This window comes from Sinohyriopsis cumingii, chromosome 10, assembly GCF_028554795.1.
Source record: "Sinohyriopsis cumingii isolate HCF-2022 chromosome 10, ASM2855479v2, whole genome shotgun sequence".
Classification (NCBI taxonomy): domain Eukaryota; kingdom Metazoa; phylum Mollusca; class Bivalvia; order Unionida; family Unionidae; genus Sinohyriopsis; species Sinohyriopsis cumingii.
In genome coordinates this window covers 32,182,429-32,202,118 of record NC_142970.1, presented here as the reverse complement: position 1 = coordinate 32,202,118, position 19,690 = coordinate 32,182,429, and the positions used below count along the sequence as shown (strand labels likewise).

Below are 19,690 nucleotides of genomic sequence, written 5' to 3'. Positions count from 1 at the left end.
GATCTGGATTTCACTAAAGAGGCCAGGTCTGGTTTGAGGGCAGTGGTTGAGATGCGTAAAATGTCACGTAAGTGGGAGTCACTTAGTCTTGACCTCAATCGGTTCTTGTTTAAGTTCATGACAGAGAATGTCTACTCACACAAATATGTGGAGCCAAATAAGCTCAGAATATTCTTAGCAAATGTTCGCATTTCTGGAAATCTGCTTTTATCCAGCTGTCCGTAAAAGTCAACAAGAGAAAGCTGCTGATGTTTGTCACGCCACTGATCGTCACACTGCAGCTCAATGAGCTCTAGCTGCAGCTGTGGAGGAGCATCATCAGGGTCCATGGAGAAGGGTGAAGAAGAAAGCAACATGTCCTTTTCAATAACAGGAAAATCCTAAAGTGTTTGTTTTGTTCCACAGAAAGAGATGCGGTAGCTGTTGCATAACTCTTCATTTGCACACCGATGTTGTCCTGTGGTAAACTGTCAATTACCTCTTTCAAAGCTGGGAAGTGCATGGTGCAGGGCTCTGTTTGGGACAAGTGTCTTTGGAAAAGTTGTAGCTTCGTTCCAAAGGCCTTGACGTGAACGTATAGCTGCTTCACCACTGCATCTCGTCCTTGAAGATTAACATTCAGCCCATTCAGATGCTTCGTTATGTCAACCAAAAACGACAAATCTGCCAGCCATACAGGATCGGACATTCTTTCATCGGTTGCCCTTTTCACACAAAAATGTCTTATTTCTTCTCTGAGAGAGAAAATTCGCTGCATTGCGGACCCCCAACTTAGCCACCTCACATCATTGTGATACATTGTGTCTCCGTATTCATCTTGGATGTCAAGCAAGAACTGCTGAAACTGTCGGTGGTGTAGAGCTTTATAGCTAATAGAATTGATAGCCTTTACCACTGGTTTCATAACATGATCAAATTTGAGATGTTTGGCGCAGAGAGCCTGCTGGTGAATTATACAGTGTAGTTTAATAGTGTTACCTCCTTCCTCGCTGACTTTACTGCAAATCAGTGTGGACAATCCACTTCGCTCACCGGCCATGGCAGGCACACTATTGGTAATGATCCCAGAAACTTTACTCCACAGTAGTTTCATATCATCAACAGCATCACAAACAAAAACGAATATATTCGTTCCTCTGGTTTGGTCTTTAAGGCTTTGGAGGTCAAGCAGCTCCTCTATTACGTTCATGCTGTCATCAACTCCTCTTAAAAATGCAAGAACTGTGCAGTATCAGAAGCATCGGTGCTTTCATCGCAGGCTAATGAGAAATAATCAAAAGTCACTCCCCTGTCCCTCAGTTGTCTCTTAATATCTGACAATATGTCCTCCACTCTCCGTGCCAGTGTTACTTGCCAGGCAAACATTCATACATTCTTGCTTCTTCTCGGGGAAAATGTTCACCACCATTTTCATGACACAGTCTTTGATAAATGTACCTTTAGTAAAGGATTTGCCATGTTTAGCTATTAACATGACCACTTCGTAGCAAACTTTGGTGATATTTTCCTTTGACTCACATGCCCGCGTGAAGAATCGCTGTGTAATGCCAGAGAAGCTTGGAATTGCTTCACATTTTCAGCGCTGTTACTCCCTGTTAGCTTGTCTCATATATGTTAGCATGTTTAGTCTGGTAGTGTCTCTTTACATTGAAATCCTTACAAGGCAACTGTCTCGTTACAAATGAGACAAACACAACTGCCTCGATTTTCAGTGAAAAAGTATTGTAATTCCTATCTCTCCAAAAGCTGCAGCCCTCACTTTCAACTTTCCTCTTTTTCTTTTCAGTCGCCATGGCAGAAATGAGCGGAGAAGGTTTCGTGTGCTAGCGGGCCATAAATAATACATTATATGACCGAAACTGCGGGCCATATGAAATCTTAGCGCGGGCCATGATTGGCTCGCGGGCTGGACTTTGGACACCCCTGTGCTAATTGATCAGCACCTACGGCACAACTTAACATGGGTTAAGAACCACTGCTGTATATGATATATACATTCAGCAGGTAGCAACACTTATATTCCTAATGTCAATGTGTTCAGGGAAGGTATTCAAAATATAAAATGCACTATATATTTTCAAAACATCTTGTGTACTAAGATAGTGGCTTGACTCTTCAATCCCAATTGTTACATATATCTGCTACCCCTACCAAGAATGTCTCACTAAGGCCAGCAATATTTGTTTCACATGTTAGATCAATCGTCTGTTAAGTTGTGATCGAATATCGTGCACTGCTCTTGTTGACCTGAAACATTTGTATCCGAAAAGTTTTAAAAATCGGGTCTGATGCAAGGAACAGATTATGGCATCATCATTTCCACCTAAAAGATATGTAACAAACACTTGACAGTGAGTCGACATGACTTAATGACCTCCAGTTCAGTTTCAGAAACAGCAGTTCCGATCTCAAGGTCAATTAGTTCTTGCTACATCACTCAGTTCAACGTGATCTTTATATTTTTAATTCCTGTGGTGGCAACTGTCGACTCTCCCACAATAAACAATATTCAAAGGGAAATTGGCACGTCATCCAATAAATACAACTGATTTAGACCACTATCATTTATCTCACTGTAGGCAACATACACACAGAAATGACATGTCAAATGAAACCAATTGTTACGTTTCCTATTGTTTTTCAAAGTAGGGCCAAACATATGAATAAATATTCTTTGCTGAGAGTTTGGACTTTTTAAAGTCGTACCTGGTTTTTATTTTTAGCTTCAAATACTGTTTTCGTATGTTGGTTGACACTTCTAAATGTTATTGTTATATGTAGGGTTTAAAGCCATTTTTCAGCACAAGAAAGGCTATACATGGCGGCCAGTATTAATGGTGGAGGAAGAACTCGGGATAACCCCGGAAAGAACCACCAACCCACGAGAAGCTACTGGCAAGCTTTCTCGCATATCCACATTGGCTGAATCCGAGACTCGAACCCACACAGACATAGGTGAGATGGCAGTGATCCATAATGGATTACTGTAGAAGCACAGCCTGACCATCAGGTGTCTTGCATGAAAAACTTCGATTGACAAAGGTATCTGAAGTATTGATATCAAGTTAGTCTGTTTCTGTGATAATTCCATGGATTCTAACATGAAAACATACTCTGAGCAAAAAAAGTTATTACATGCCATAATTATATGAAACTATATGAAAAATATATTTTTTGTTATTATTATTCAAATAATCATTTTAGCAATGTACAGTCTGCCGCAGTACATCAAATGCATTTCTGAGGCTAGTTAATGACTTTCTCACTGCTTTTGATAGTGTAAAGATTAGTATTCATCCTCCTTGACTTGTCTGACACAATAGATCATGATATATTACTTCATCATCTCCTGAATGTATTTGGTGTCTATGATACAGCCCTATCATGGTTCAAATCCTACTTAGTCAACAGGACATAAATTATGCCTGTACAAGGAACAACATTCCAGCCCAGTTCATCTATTGTGTCTACAAGGAACAACATTCCAGTCCAGTTAATTTACTGTGTCTGTACAAGAACATTTAATTATGATCTGTGTTACACCTGAGCGAAAATGTGATTAAAGAACATTAAACCATGGTCTGTATTGGACTTGAGCTAGAATGGGATTAAAGAACATTTAATCATGGTCTGTGTCAGACGTGAGGCAGAATGTGATTGAAGAACATTTAGTCATGGTCTGTATCGGACTTGAGCTAGAATGTGATTAAAGAATATTTAGTCATGGTCTGTGTTGGACCTGAGCCACAATGTGATTAAAGAACATTTAATCATGGTCTGTGTTGGACCTGAGCCACAATGTGATTGAAGAGCATTCAATCATGGTCTGTGTCAGACCTGAGCAAAAATGTGATTAAAGAACATTTAATCATAGTCCATATTGGACTTGAGCTAGAATGGGATTAAAGAACATTTAATCATGGTCTGTGTCAGACCTGAGGCAGAATGTGGTTGAAGAACATTTAGTCATGGTCTGTGTTGGACCTGAGCCAAAATATGATTAAAGATATGAACCAGAATTGGATTAAAGAACATTTATTCATGGCCTGTATCAGCCACAATGGGATTAGAGAACATTTAATCATGGCCTGTATCGGGTCTGAGCCAGAATTGGATTAAAGAACATTTAATCATGGCCTGTGTCGGGTCTGAGCCAAAATGGGATTAAGGAACATTTAATTATGGCCTGGATCAGGTCTTGGCCAGAATGGGATTGAAGAACATTTAATCATGGCCATAAGGGTGAGCACTTTAGACCATTCAGCCACTCAAGGCCACCAATCTAAGCCAGAAAAGCTCATTTGCAATTAAAGAACATCTGATCATGGTCTATATTGGATCTGAGCCAGAATAACTCATATGCTATTAAAGAACATTTGGTCACATCTGGACTGCTACATTAGACTGCTGTAACAAATAGGACTTCATTATTTCAGTTTATATCAAGTAGGAATTAATGATACTTTATCACTGATGGTTGTTTGTCAAAAAGGTTCATACCTGAACTAAATCATACATATTTACTTGCTTCAATTTGTTCACATACTATTAATTATTATTTATTTACTGTATATAATCTTTTCAATGTGAGTAAGTCTCAACAGCTGGATGACAAATTTATAGTGTGCACTTACGGAACATATGACCATAATCTTCTTCACTTTTGTACTTTAGCAATAAAGGTGTTGATAAAACTTCCACAAAGATTGATAATGCTTGCAGTCTTAGCACACTGCATACTGAGTTGCTTTTCTTCACTTTTTGGGTTGCAGGTATCATGATAAAAATGAGATTTTTTAATCCATATAAATAAAAAGAAATTTTATCTTCTTTATTAAGTGCTTTGATAGCTACTTATTATTATTATTGCTTCTTTTTAATGCTTCCTCTGAGTGCCTGCTAGTTTTTCCTCAGTGTATCTGTACGTTCTTACTCATAATGCCTGTATGTTCTTCCTCATAGTGCTTCCTCAAAGTGCCTGTTAGTTCTTCCTCTGGGTGCCTGTTAGTTCTTCCTCTGGGTGCCTGTAAGTTCTTCCTCTGGGTGCCTGTTAGTTCTTCCTCAGTGTGCCTGTAAGTTCTTCCTCTGGGTGCCTGTTAGTTCTTCCTCAGAGTGCCTGTAAGTTCTTCCTCATAGTGCTTCATCAGACTTCCTACAAGTTCTTCCTCAAAGTGCTTCCTCAGAGTGCCTGTTGATTCTTCCTCAGAGTGCCAGTAAAATCTTCCTTAAAGTGCATCATCTGAGTGCCTGTTAGTTCTTCCTCAGCATCCTTGTAAGTTCTTCCTTATAGTGCTTCCTCAAAGTGCCTGTTAGTTCTTCCTCCGAGTGACAACCGCTTCGGTGGCTTAGTGGTTAGAGTGTCCGCCTCGGATGTGGGTTCAATCCCTGGCCGAGTCATACCAGAGACTTACGAAAATGGTACAAACAACTGCCTCGCTTGGTGCTCAGCATTAGTGTAGGACTGGTCGGCCTGGTGATAGGATACTGTGACTGGGTGGGACATCATGCCACATGTCAGTGGCATGATGCCCCAATGCTAGACATCACTATAAACTGCCACACTGCAGACATTGTAGTGACATGACTGAAAAATTGTTAAAAGCTACGTTAAAAACCCAAGTAACACACACACACACCCTCAGAGTGCTTGTATTTTCTTCCTCATAGTGCCTGTAAGTTCTTCCTCATGGTGCTTCCTCTGAGTGCCTGTTAGTTCTTCCTCAGGCTGCCTGTAAGTTCTTCCTCAAAGTGCTTCCTCAGAGTGCCTGTAAGTTCCTCAAAGTGCAATCTTTGAGTACCTGTAAGTTCTTCCTCTGAGTGCCTGTAAGTTCTGCCTCATATTGCTTCCTGAGTGCATGTTAGTTCTTCTTCAGAGTGCCTGTAAGTTCTTCTTCAGAGTGCCTGTAAGTTCTTCCTCATAGTGCTTCATCAGAGTGCCTGTAAGTTCTTCCTCATAGTGATTCCTCTGAGTGCCTTTAAGTTCTTCCTCACAGTGCTTCCTCTGAATGCCCATTAGTTCTTCCTCAGATTGCCTGTAAGTTCTTCCTCATAGTGCTTCCTTTGCGTGCCTGTTAGTACATCATCTTGGCCCTTTTTATTGCCACTTGTTGCTCTTAATAATTCCTAGTGCTATTTCCCAGGATGATTTTGTTATAATAAGTTCTAAAGATTATTAACCATAAAAATAAATCTGCCTCAAGAAAGCACACTGAAGGGTGTTTGTTTTCACTGCAACAGACAGATGTGCAGAAATATATAACGACAGTCAGACACTTACATATCAATATGTCCCATCTGCAAATAGTGGGGGCATAACATGTTGATGAATAAGCAGGATGAATGATATATGACAAAAGCAAGTTATAAGTTTGGTTAGCTGTACATTTCTGCAGTATTATTTTCTATTATTTTACCTTTTTTCCAGCAGATTTAAGCTTCATTAGTGCCTCTTCCATTGGTAGCCAACTGGTCGGCACTTCCTCACCCCAATATGGCTGCTCTTTAGCCAACTGGAAAATCCTGTCTTTCAATGCTTGCAACTGAGGTTCATGCTGGGTGTTATCAATGGCAAAAAATGTTGCCACATGACGTAAAGTTGGCTTATCATTCAAAATCTGGCAAATCTGTGGGAAATACATTCTGATGACTTCTTTTCGCTTATCCTGCAAAGAAAGGACATAAAATCGGAATGCGCTATGTATAGCATGGGACATACTTAGAGCTATGTATAGCATGGGATGTAATGAGAGCTATGTATAGCATGGGACATACTTAGAGCTATGTATAGCATGGGACATACTGAGAGCTATGTATAGTATGGGATGTACTGAGAGCTATGTATAGCATGGGACATACTTAGAGCTATGAATAGCACGGGATGTACTGAGAGTTATGTATAGCATGGGATGTACTTAGAGCTATGTATAGCATGGGACATACTGAGAGCAATGTATAGCATGGGATCTACTGGTAGCTATGTATAGCATGGGATGTACTAAGAACTATGTATAGTATGGGATGTACTGAGAGCTATGTATAGCATGGGACATACTTAGAGCTATGTATAGCATGGGACATACTGAGAGCTATGTATAGTATGGGACATACTGAGAGCTATGTATAGTATGGGATGTACTGAGAGCTATGTATAGCATGGGATGTACTGAGAGTTATGTATAGCATGGGATGTACTTAGAGCTATGTATAGCATGGGACATACTGAGAGCAATGTATAGCATGATATGTACTTAGAGTTATGTATAGCATCGGATGTACTGAGAGCTATATATAGCATGGGATGTACTGAGAGTTAAGTATAGCAGGGACAAACTTAGAGCTATGTATAGCATGGGACGTACTGAGAGCTATGTATAGCATGGGATGTACTGGTAGCTATGTATAGCATGGGATGTACTGAGAACTATGTATAGCATGGGATGTACTTGGAGCTATGTATAGCATGGGATGTACTGAGAGCTATGTATAGCATGGGATGTACTGAGAACTATGTATAGCATGGGATGTACTTAGAGCTATGTACAGCATGGGATGTACTGAGAGCTATGTATAGCATGGGATGTACTTAGAGCTATGTACAGCATGGGATGTACTGAGAGCTATGTATTGCATGGGATGTACTGAGAACTATGTATAGCATGGGATGTACTTAGAGCTATGTACAGCATGGGATGTACTGAGAACTATGTATAGCATGGGATGTACTTAGAGCTATGTACAGCATGGGATGTACTGAGAGCTATGTATTGCATGGGATGTACTGAGAACTATGTATAGCATGGGATGTACTTAGAGCTATGTATAGTATGGGATATACTGAGAGCAATGTATAGCATGGGATGTACTTAGAGCTATGTATAGTATGGGATGTACTGAGAACTATGTATAGCATGGGATGTACTTAGAGCTATGTATAGTATGGGATATACTGAGAGCAATGTATAGCATGGGATGTACTTAGAGCTATGTATAGTATGGGATGTACTGAGAGCTACTTATAGCATGGGACATACTTAAAGTTGTTATGGAAGTAGGGCTGCAAAGATATCTTACACATGTCAATAAAGTAAATATACTAAAAGCTGGTATGGAAGTAGGACTGCAAAGACATCTTACGTGTGTCAGTTAAGTAAATACACTAGAAGCTGTTATGGAAATACCCCTGCAAAGACATCATGTGTCATTGAAGTAAATACACTCTAAGTTGGTTTGGAAGTAAGACTGCAAAGACATCTTACATGTGTCAATTAAGTAAATACAATAGAAGCTGTTATGAAAGTAGGATTGCAAAGACATCTTACATGTGTCAATTAAGTAAATACAATAGAAGCTGTTATGAAAGTAGGATTGCAAAGACATCTTACATGTGTCAATGAAGTAAATATACACTAAAAGTTGTTATGGAAGTAGTACTGTAAAGACATCTTACATGTGTCAATAAAGTAAATATACTAAAAGCTGGTATGGAAGTAGGACTGCAAAGACATCTTACGTGTGTCAGTTAAGTAAATACACTAGAAGCTGTTATGGAAATACCCCTGCAAAGACATCATGTGTCATTGAAGTAAATACACTCTAAGTTGGTTTGGAAGTAAGACTGCAAAGACATCTTACATGTGTCAATTAAGTAAATACAATAGAAGCTGTTATGAAAGTAGGATTGCAAAGACATCTTACATGTGTCAATTAAGTAAATACAATAGAAGCTGTTATGAAAGTAGGATTGCAAAGACATCTTACATGTGTCAATTAAGTAAATACAATAGAAGCTGTTATGTAAGTAGGATTGCAAAGACATCTTACATGTGTCAATTAAGTAAATACAATAGAAGCTGTTATGGAAGTAGGATTGCAACAAGATTACAATGATATTTAGGGTGTAATGGCTCTTAATACATTGAGGTAAATAATTGCTTCTGTCTACACTAGATTAATATAATATTATGCAACATAATATATGTATCAATGTCAACCTATCAGCAATTTGAGAAATACAAATCTGTGTAACCTATCTACCATTTCAGTAACACATCACTGTAAGAATCAGCCATTTGATAAACACAACAATGTGTAACCTAATACAAAGTATTCTATTAGCCATTTGAGAATTACAACACTAATCTATCAACCACTTTGAGCAACATAAGAATGGGTTAGTACAAGGCCTATTTTTATAAATTCTGATACAGGTAATGCGCAGCAAACATATAACATAGACTGATTTGATGAGACCATGTCTCAGTTTCACAAACTCCAAACCCACTTCACTTGATTAGAACTGTGAAAAAGTTAATTGTTGAGATTAGTTGCCACAAACAGCAAAGTCCACTAAAATGCACAGCAGCAGTGTGGTGATGTCGAGGGAGAAGATAACACATTGATTGCAATGCCCAAGTGAATTCAGTTTTTATACATATGGGAGGCTCGAGGCATCTCTCATAAGCATTACTAGATCAATCATTTTTTAGATGGATCAGTTCAGCATGCAGTCCACATTGGACAGTAGATGGGATGTTTGGTTAGAAAACTTTTAAGGTTTCAGATCAATGTGGTACTGACAAGCATATACGAAGGTCGTGATAAAGCAGTGGTTTATCTCTTTTATTGTGAGCCAGCTTGGAAACTGGACAATGAATACGAATCAGGTTTTGAAAGGAGTTGCAAGGAGAGAAAAAGTGCTTCAGAAAGGCAACATGAGGTTTGGTAATGTGCAAAATACATTGATACCATTGTATGGTTCAAATAAAGAGAAACATCACCTTTGGTAATAACAGACTTGTATTTAATAGCCTACCGAGTCACTCATGGCTTTACTGTTTCGTAACAAGTTTTAATGATGACACAGCAAACCAAACTTGCAATCTATGCACACTGAATATATATATATATATATATATATATATATATATATATATATATATATATATATATATATATATATATATATATATATATATATACACATCAAACTACATGGGCAATGTAAGCAGTACAACTTTTATAGCTGATACAACAGACCACAAAGGCAATGTAAGCAGAATAAGAAAAGCTAATGCATTTTAAATAACATTTATATCTACCTCTTGTATTTTATCCACATGTGTACCAACAAGAATCACAGGTGGGGCAGATGGGATGCCAACATCTGGAGTTGTCACTGAGGTACTAGCTCCAGGGGATGTCACTATGGTATCAGCTGATGAGGATGTAACAGTGATGCCCATTGCTGGAGATGCCCCTGTGCTGGAAGCTGTTGCAGATGTCATTGTGCTGCCAATTGCAGTGGAAAAAGTCAATGTTGTGCCAGCTGCAGGATATGTAAATGTGATGCCAGTTGCTGGTGATGTCACCATGATGCCAGATGCAGTGGAAGTCACTGTTCTGCCAGCTGCAATGGAATTCACTGTGCTGCCAGCTGCAGCAGATGTAAATGTAATGCCAGTTGCTGGTGATGTCACCATGATACCAGCTGCAGTGGAAGTCACTGTTCTGCCAGCTGCAGTGGAATTCACTGTTCTGCCAGCTGCAGCAGATGTAAATGTAATGCCAGTTGCAGGGGATGTCATTGTGATGCCAGTTGCTGGTGATGTCATCATGATGCCAGCTGCAGTTGAAGTCATTGTGATTCCAGTTGCAGTGGAAGTCACAGTGATGCCACCTGCAGGGGATGTAACTTGGGAACCATCTGCCTGGGATGATGCACAGCAATGTATTGAATTGAGCCAAACTTCAACCAGTTCTGCAAAGGATCAAAGACAGACATTAATGATAATAATAATTAATTTTATACTGCATAACACAGTGGTCCATCTACAGACAAGTGCATCATTCTTTTAGCCTGCACTCCTACAAAATAATCAGTTCTATAATTATAGTATAATTATGTATATATATATATATATATATATATATATATATATATATATATATATATATATATATATATATATATATATATATATATATATATATATATATATATATATATATATATTCCATTACGCTAGAAGAAAATATGAATTCAAATTACTGTACTCTAGAAGAAAACATGCATTCAAATAGCAACCAAGGTCTTCATAATCATTTATTTTCTCTGGATTAGTTTTTGTTATGCATATTTGATTTAATTTATATTTGATTTAATTTAATTGTTTGTTTGTTAGTATTAAAATATTTTTATTCCATTATGTGCTATTGTAATGTAATTGTATTTACTGGATTTGACATTTTCCAGAAATTAATTTTCCAGAAATTCAGTTCAGTTTGATGTGACTCCTTTTGTAAACACTAATAATAGAAACTTTGTATCTAATGCTGACCTAGTTCCTGACCATGATTCAGAAATCAGTGAGTGCTGAAGCAAACAACTTTTTTATTTTTATTTTATTCTTTCTTAGAGTAAGATTCATAAAGAGAAATTGAGGCCATACTTGGAATACATGACAAATAACATGTATCAATTAGGTTTTTCCGGTGGATTGACACACATCAGGGCATCTGTTTGCATTTTACTAAGAATTAATATTGATGTATTAAGAAATAATAGTTATTCTTGCCATATTCTTCTTTGTAGTTAACCGGAATTTATAACTTTTACTGTAGATCATGTTCTCATATTCTAGGCAAACTCAACTTTCCATAAGGGTCATGGGGCAAATATTTTAAACATTTAGCAGGATTTTTTGTAGACATTTTCTAGTCTGGAACAGCAAATTGTTTGTATCAATACATTCAATGTTCATTAAAATGTTTGTCCAAACAATACTGGAAACTAGTTTTGTCTCTGTATGTTGATTAACATTACCTTGAACTTGATGCAATTTTAATCCGTCTGTATCAAAGTAACAATCATCATCTCTCACAAGATCTGTGAATTGTTGACTGAGATTGGTAACCAAGAGGTATATCGCACGGTGTGTAAGAAATGTCTGGTGTGTAGTGTAGAATACATATTGGCCTGCAAAATCCCATATTGCCAATGCTGCATACTCTTCTAAATTCTTTTTTAGTTCGTCTGCCTTCTCATTGACCAACTGAAGGAATTCCATTGTTGCATCACCTATACTGCTTTCAGGTTTTCCACTGTCAAGAATGGCATCATGACTCGCCTCCAGTGCTTGGGAGTTTACATCAACGTTTTGGTGAATGTCTGACTCTGGACTGGTTGGCATGTCATCATCTTCGATATCACTGAAATCATTGTGATAGATGACATTTGTGCTGGATGTTATATCATCCTCATCACTGTCAATAAAATCATTTTGATAAATGATTTCTCCATGCTCTCCCTGCTCACTAATGACCTCTGACCTCTCTGTTTTATTAGTCAGGAGCTTTACAATACGTTGAAGGCGAGTCAGCTGATCAGAATCTTGAAAAAGAAAAGGAAGATAAAATGTTTTATAGCCAAATAAAGTTATCAATTATCTCACTGAGTATTGTTTACTTTGTCTCTGCATAACATATAATACTAATCTAATGCAAGATTTTACATTAGTTACAAATACTTGCATAAAACACTACCTTGGTAACACAACAGCAATTTCTATTAGACTGAGGTTGTTATAAATTTTGATACTTCTTTTTATGTTATACATTTTCCAGTCAAAAAATAAACTGATAAATACTTAATTGGTTACATAATAGTTGTTACTGAAATGATTAACCAGTTTTCATACCATGTAAATTTATGTTGTTGTTTAGGTTTAATGCAATTTTTTTAATGCAGTTTTGAATCTGATAAAAGCCTGATAAGAACCATTGTCCTATTGGAAGCTACTGCCAAGCTTTCTTATACAACCATATTGGCCAAGCCCAAGATCAAACCCACGCAGACTGATATGAGATGGCAGTAAAGGGATGTGCATTAGACCACTCTGCCACCGTTGGCCCCAAATATGTATGCTCCGTAACATATACCAAATAAAAGTAGTATAACCCCAAGGACCAATAATAATAATAATAATAATAATAATAATAACAATGTATAGTAATAATCATATAACTGGATAATGAACATTTGAATGAGCAGAGCCAAGGAAAATCACATGCAGGCCAGTAGTTGGACCACTCTGATGATGAAAAGAAAAGTATGTCTGACCCATGTATGTATTTGTCATGAATGAGCATACAAGTGAGTTGAGTGAGTGAGTGATCAATCACAGTACATGATGTGGCACTAACATCGCCTCCCTGCCTACTAATAAAATCCCTATGCATCTTTCATCTTTGGATGAACAACACTTTACTCGTTCTACTTTTGCATATAGTGTTAGTCATAATGCGACAGAACTGTAACAATTGTAAATTTCTAGTTTTCGAATCTGGTAAGATACAATGTATCTGACATACTGAAATACCCACATGCAGGTTGTGTATAGTATCTGTTTCATTTGTAGTATTGTATATAAATTATTCATTCTGTTTTGTTTTAGGTGTATCCCATTGCAGTGGGATGACATCATTAAGAGTCAAGGTCAGTAACTTCACAGCTGATGGACATTCAACTATGTGTAAATAGAATTACCTTGGAAACAAAGTATGGTCTACCTGATTTTTGTAAGGTTATTTGCTACAACTTTGAGCAAGCAGACCTGACCTTGCCTACAAATTTGAAGGACATATCCACTGGCCTTGTTCCAGAGTATGTTATTGTGTCATACGTCAGTTGAGAATCTGTATATTAGGTGGATGAAGTAAATAATTATTCATTCAAATCAGTAATTTAGTTGGGTTCAGTTATAATTTGAGAGGAATCATTTATTTAACTTATTCAATGGAATTATAAAGTGCTCTAAATTCTAGCGACAACTTAAAATTACTGGCACAACAGCTCATTAAGGGCTACTGGAACGTCAGCACATTAAGGGCTATTGGAAAGTCAGCTCGTTAAGAGCTACTGGAAAGTCTGCACATGAGGGCTACTGGAAAGTCAGCACATTCAAGATATGGAATTCACTCAGAACATTTTATGTTTCTACATGTGATAGAACTGAACACTGAAGTTTCCATCTAAATGTTCACACTGAATTCTGGGGCAATAAGATATTTGTCAAATTATAACAAATTTGTTGGTTTCACTTTTTCTGCTATTTATTTTAAGACCATAGAGTCTTAGCACATCTCAGGAGTAGCACAAACAACATTGCATGATGGACAAATTCTGGTCATCACATCAGTGCCATTTTTACTTAAGAGACAAACAAGCTTTAAAAGAAGCATTTTAGTGAAAACCCAATGCTGAAATGATCATCAATTCTGAAGAAATCTTTCAAACATTATTTTCAAACTGGCCACTATGGCAGCCATGTCTGATTTTCAAGACTGCTGGTGTAGCAGCCATGCTAGATGTGCTTTAGTGGCAAGATTTTTATTTATGACCAGCTATATATCTTAAGAAATGTTTTAGTGATATGATACTGTTTATATAACCATTAATTGAAGAGAAGTGGTAAAATTTGCAAGACGTCCACCATGGCAGCAATATTTGAGCAGTACCATTTCATTTTGGGCCAACAAAAACTTCGATTGGATGTCAGATCTGCACCAGTTTAATTTAAGACAAACTGGACATCATGTCTCGGAGTAAAAATCCGATGTTGATATAACAATTCTTGCTGAAGAAGTACCGATTAGTAAATTTTCAAGATGGCTGTTGCGGTAGTAACACTTACATCAGAGAGGCACCATTTTCAGATTGGGCCAACTATACATCATATGAAATTAATTAGTGAAAACTCTATGTTGATATGACCATTCATGAGTGTGTGAGTGTGATAACAAGACTTTCAAGATGGCTGCCATAGTGGATGAGTTCATCACAGTTAGGACCAGCTAGAAATCATAGAGTCTTCTAGTGAAAACCACAGTGAATGACACATGGGCACCATTTTCACATAGGACCAACTAGGCACCATGAAAAGTAATTTAGTGAAACCCCCATGTTCATATGACAATCTGAGTAAATATGGTAAATTCTTAAGATGACTGTCATATTGGATGTCAGATCAGTACCACTTTAATTTAGGGTAAAGTTAAAAGAAGTATTTAGCCCTATGTCAAAATAACTTTCTGTTCTGGAGCAGTGATACCAATATTTTCAAGATGGTTGCCACGGTGACCATAGTAGGTTGGTTAATTTGCATCATATTTACCTAGGACAAAGTAGATATTGAAAGAAGTCTTTTAGTGAAAACCCTATGCAAATATACCTTTCTGTTCAGGAGTAGTGATACCAACATTTCAAAATGGCAGGAGGAAGTGTGATAACAAATGATTTTCATGATAGCATCTATACTGGATATGCATTAGCAGCAAGACGTTCATTCATGACCAACTAGACATCATAAGAAATACTTTAGTGAAAGCATAGTCTTTTACAACCTTCCATTCTGGTGTAGAACCATTAAGATTTTCAAGAAGTCCACCTTGGCAGCCATATTAGGATAGACCATGAATCATAGAGAGTCTTCTAGTGAAAACCTCATGTTGACATGGCCATCCATTAACTAGTAGTTTTTGTCGTTGTAGGGTTTAATGCCATTTTTCAGCTCAAGATAGGCTATATATGGCGGCCAGTATAATTGGTGGAGGAAGAACACTGGAAAATCCAGGGAAGAACCACCAACCCATGATTAGCTACTGGCAGACTTTCTCATGTACCAACGTTAGCCAAGCCTGAGACTTGAACTCACGCAGACAGAGGTGAGATGGCAGTGATCCGTAACGGTGAGCACTTTAGACCACTCGGAGCCCCTTAACTAGTAGTAACTACAAGATTTTTCAAATGTCTGCTAGCTACAGTATCATATGCCAGATGGCACCATCTTCTCATAGGTGTGTGTGTGTTTTGGATTTTTAACATAGCTTCAATAATTTTTCAGTTATTTCGCTACGATGTCTGCAATGTGACAGTTTATAGTGATGTCTAGTACTGGGGCATCATGCTGCAGACATGCAGCATCTTGTCCCACCCAGTCACATTATCCTGACACCAGGCCAACCAGTCCTAAGACTGACCTCTTAATGCTGAGCACCAAGCGAGGCAGCTGTAAGTACCATTTTTATAAGGTCTTTGATATGACTCGGCTGGGGATCGAACCCACAACCTCCAGCATCTGAGGCAGACGCTCTAACCACTAGGCCACCGGAGCAGTCAGATCTTCACGTTGGACCAATTATCCAATTTGATATATATATATATATATATATATATATATATATATATATATATATATATATATATATATATATATATATATATATATATATATATATATATATATATATATATATATATATATATATATATATATATATATATATATATATATATATATATATATATATATATATATATATATATATATATATATATATATATCATAACAAGTTATTTAGTGGAAAGCCCATGTTCAAAGGACAAACTGTTGATGTGGAAATATGACACATTTTTGTCATAACTGCCACTGGATGAATTTAGTTTCAACTAGTAATCACAAAAGGTCTATTAGTGAAAACCTTATGATGACATGAGCATCCATTCACTAACCATAGTCATAAACAAGATTTTCAGGATGGTCACCATGGAAGCCATATCTGACATCTGAGTAAGTTTATTTTAATTTAGGACTACCTATACCTTATGGATGAACGTGTTTCAAAAGCAAAACTCCAAGTCGCAATTAGGAGAAGTGGCAATTTCACACTTGTGCTAATGGACCAATGACAAATGCTTCCCATAACCAGTAGTGCTAATGATACAGTTCTCATGTATAAAGGTCAAAACAACGCCAGATCATCTGAATAGTTTTACTCCAGTCTCTGAAGTTCATAACAGAATCCCACACTCTTCATTACCTAACAGCTACACAACCCAAAACATAAGGCTGAAATGTTTAACTCATTAAGGTCAAATGATGTAATTTCGCAACATGAGCTGGTACCTTTCTTCCAGGGCCTGAGGCATCATCAAAATGCATGGCAGACCCAAGCCGTTGCTACAAGAAACATGAACATTCTTCTCACATTAAAATAAATACTTCTGAAAAAATACATTTCTGAACCAGATTCCCTTTGGTCAAATCATCAGCATTCCTATCCCATACTAGATTTTTTTGTAAGGATTCTTTTAAATTTCTTCTCTTTATATCTAAGGCAGACTTGACTTAATTTCATACGGTCAGACAAACACTGGAAGTCCAAAACTTCATCCCACTGCTACTGTACAGACTTCATGCAATCTCAAACAACTTCTATTTGACTAGACAGAACAAGAAAACTTTCTTTTCTACCCAAATCTTAACAGAAAATAAGCATAAATTTTTTGGTCTTAACGAGATAATAGGACTTTATGATAAACACCTTGTTTTAAATATCCAATATTGCACTTGCTTCGGTTGTTCACACATTTTATTATCACTAACATTAATACTGTGCATTCTAATACTATGTGAGATGATTCTAAGCATGACTGAATACAAGTTATTATTATTATTTACTATTATTATTTACTAGTTGGGAAATTCATTGAGTAATATCAGTAGCTGATCATACAACCTTGGATCTAACTGTTGCAATCTCAAGTAATGGAGTTGCCATGATGGTGATTAAACTCAAGATTGCATTATATTTTGCTACTATGCAAGGCTGAAGAACAGTGACACTGGCAACCGATTTTCTCAGAAAAAATGGGAAAATTCCTCCTCTACCCCCATTTAAACAAGTTAAGTTATGGTTTAAAATATGACCCTCCAAAAGACTCTATACTAATTGCCTTGTACTGTCTTTGCATTTCATCAGTCATACTCTACACCGCTGTATAAACATTCCAACCTAATGTATGATTTAGAACGGAAGTGTTGTATCCCAAAGACATGCTAAAGAAGACTAGACATGAAGTTATAGAGAAACTTTTCAAAAAGTTGCCGTTCAAAACTCAGTATGGTTAGGTTTATTTTTGGTGTTTTCACAAAAAGGAGTGGTGACAAAAAACATCTTTGACCTTACAGCGCCTCTTGAATATTCCAGCATTGCTCTACGTTTCTGACCAACTTAATTGCATTTAAAAGCTAAATCTCCAATATCATACTATTTAGAGACTTATTTCTATGAATTGTATCTGTTCCTGAATATATTTGCCTATTAATTAATGAAAACAATCAAATAAAGTGATACCTTCTGAGACAGTGATGTCCACCATTATTCCCCATGACTGGTTCACTTATCGTTTCAAACTAATTTTATGTAGAAGATGATGTATACATGGAAGTTAAGATGTTCACATCACTCATTCTATTCTTAAAACACAAAATGATATGTACATACTATTGTTTACAGTGAGAAACACAAGTCTGTATGTTGTTATCATCAATAACTTACAGAAATCGGGCAGTAATAGTTGATATCTTACTTAGGAAGCATAAATGGTCAATCTTCTATCAAAAATCATGCCTGTCAAGAGTTTGCTTGTTGGCATAATAGATACCAACACAAGTTATTTGATGGCTTGATGCCTACATGTCGCCTTGAGATACAACAAAACACTGGAACTAACCTGGTCAAGACAAGGCAGCATCTCAACAGTTATGATCACCCAATGTTCCTGTAAAATATCACAGGGGGAAATTATTTTTCTTTCTTAACAGAAGAAGGCGAACTTTGCATTTTTGGGGGAACTTAGTCGCACACTTCACCTGGTTAGCGTCACCCCTGTCTCAAGTCAGTGGAATGCCCTGTTCAAAGCTGATAATGTGCATTATCTTTTAAACATACAACCCAAATAAGTTCTACATCCAAGATTTTATCCTAACACCAATAAACGCCCTAAGAACTTTTAGGTCTGACACTCACACCATCAGGCCCTAAACATATCAATGAATTTGTCTCCATTTAATCTCCATGTTCTGGTGAAAAAAATAAAATAACACAGTTGAGCAAAATCCAGTACTAGTAGCTGTAATATTAATTTTCATAAAACATTCATATAAACACGTGAGTGAAATAACAAGGATCTCAAATATTGTCATGATTTTAACTTGGCACAGCCTGCTGACACTAATATGTGCCCGGTATAATGATTTTACCACACCACAACCTGCTTTAAACACCAACATATCCTTTATGAAATAAAACCACAAGCATCACATGTTCTGCATTAGCAGCAGAGAGACTGGGCCCACCAACTATTTCGTCCAACAGGACCATCTATCGAAAACTTTTCTGATAGAAGTTCTTGTTTCACAAAAATAACCCTTCTAGCCAGAAACTATGATGTCTAAATCCTCTTTTCTGGATAGAAGGGTTATTTCGACAGCGATAACTCACTATAAAAAATGTTTCTTCACGTGGTGACGTCGACGAAACACTTTGTGGTCCAGTCTCTCTGCTGCTATCATGTAAAATATTTTAGGATTTTTAGTTAAAAAATGTACCTAACCCAACTCGGTATCGTGTCCTAGGATCATGTAAATTTATTGTTACAAACCCGTGTGGTTTTCGCTGTGCGTGATTGAAGAAATTTCTGAATCTATTGAGGTCCATGTCACCGCTGCATCAAGTCTGATGAATATTTCGTAACGTGTGTACGTCAACTCCGTTGAACACCGCAAGAATGTTACAATTGTCTCTGATCACTTTTGGAATTTGTGTATACCGTTGAGTCACATAAATGACA

At 37.1% G+C, this 19,690-nt stretch overlaps 1 protein-coding gene across 1 annotated transcript in view; it reads right to left on the bottom strand.

Annotated features, from left to right (window-relative positions):
- The window catches only part of LOC149789845 (uncharacterized), a 244,281-nt gene that overhangs the window by 201,687 nt on the left and 22,904 nt on the right, over positions 1–19,690 (bottom strand). The window contains exons 3-5 of the mRNA XM_089973138.1: positions 11,822–12,388; positions 10,098–10,756; positions 6,414–6,662 (exon numbers count right to left, since the gene is read on the bottom strand). Coding sequence (XP_089829264.1) covers positions 6,414–6,662; positions 10,098–10,756; positions 11,822–12,388 — 1,475 coding nt within the window. The remainder of the gene's footprint in view (positions 1–6,413; positions 6,663–10,097; positions 10,757–11,821; positions 12,389–19,690) is intronic.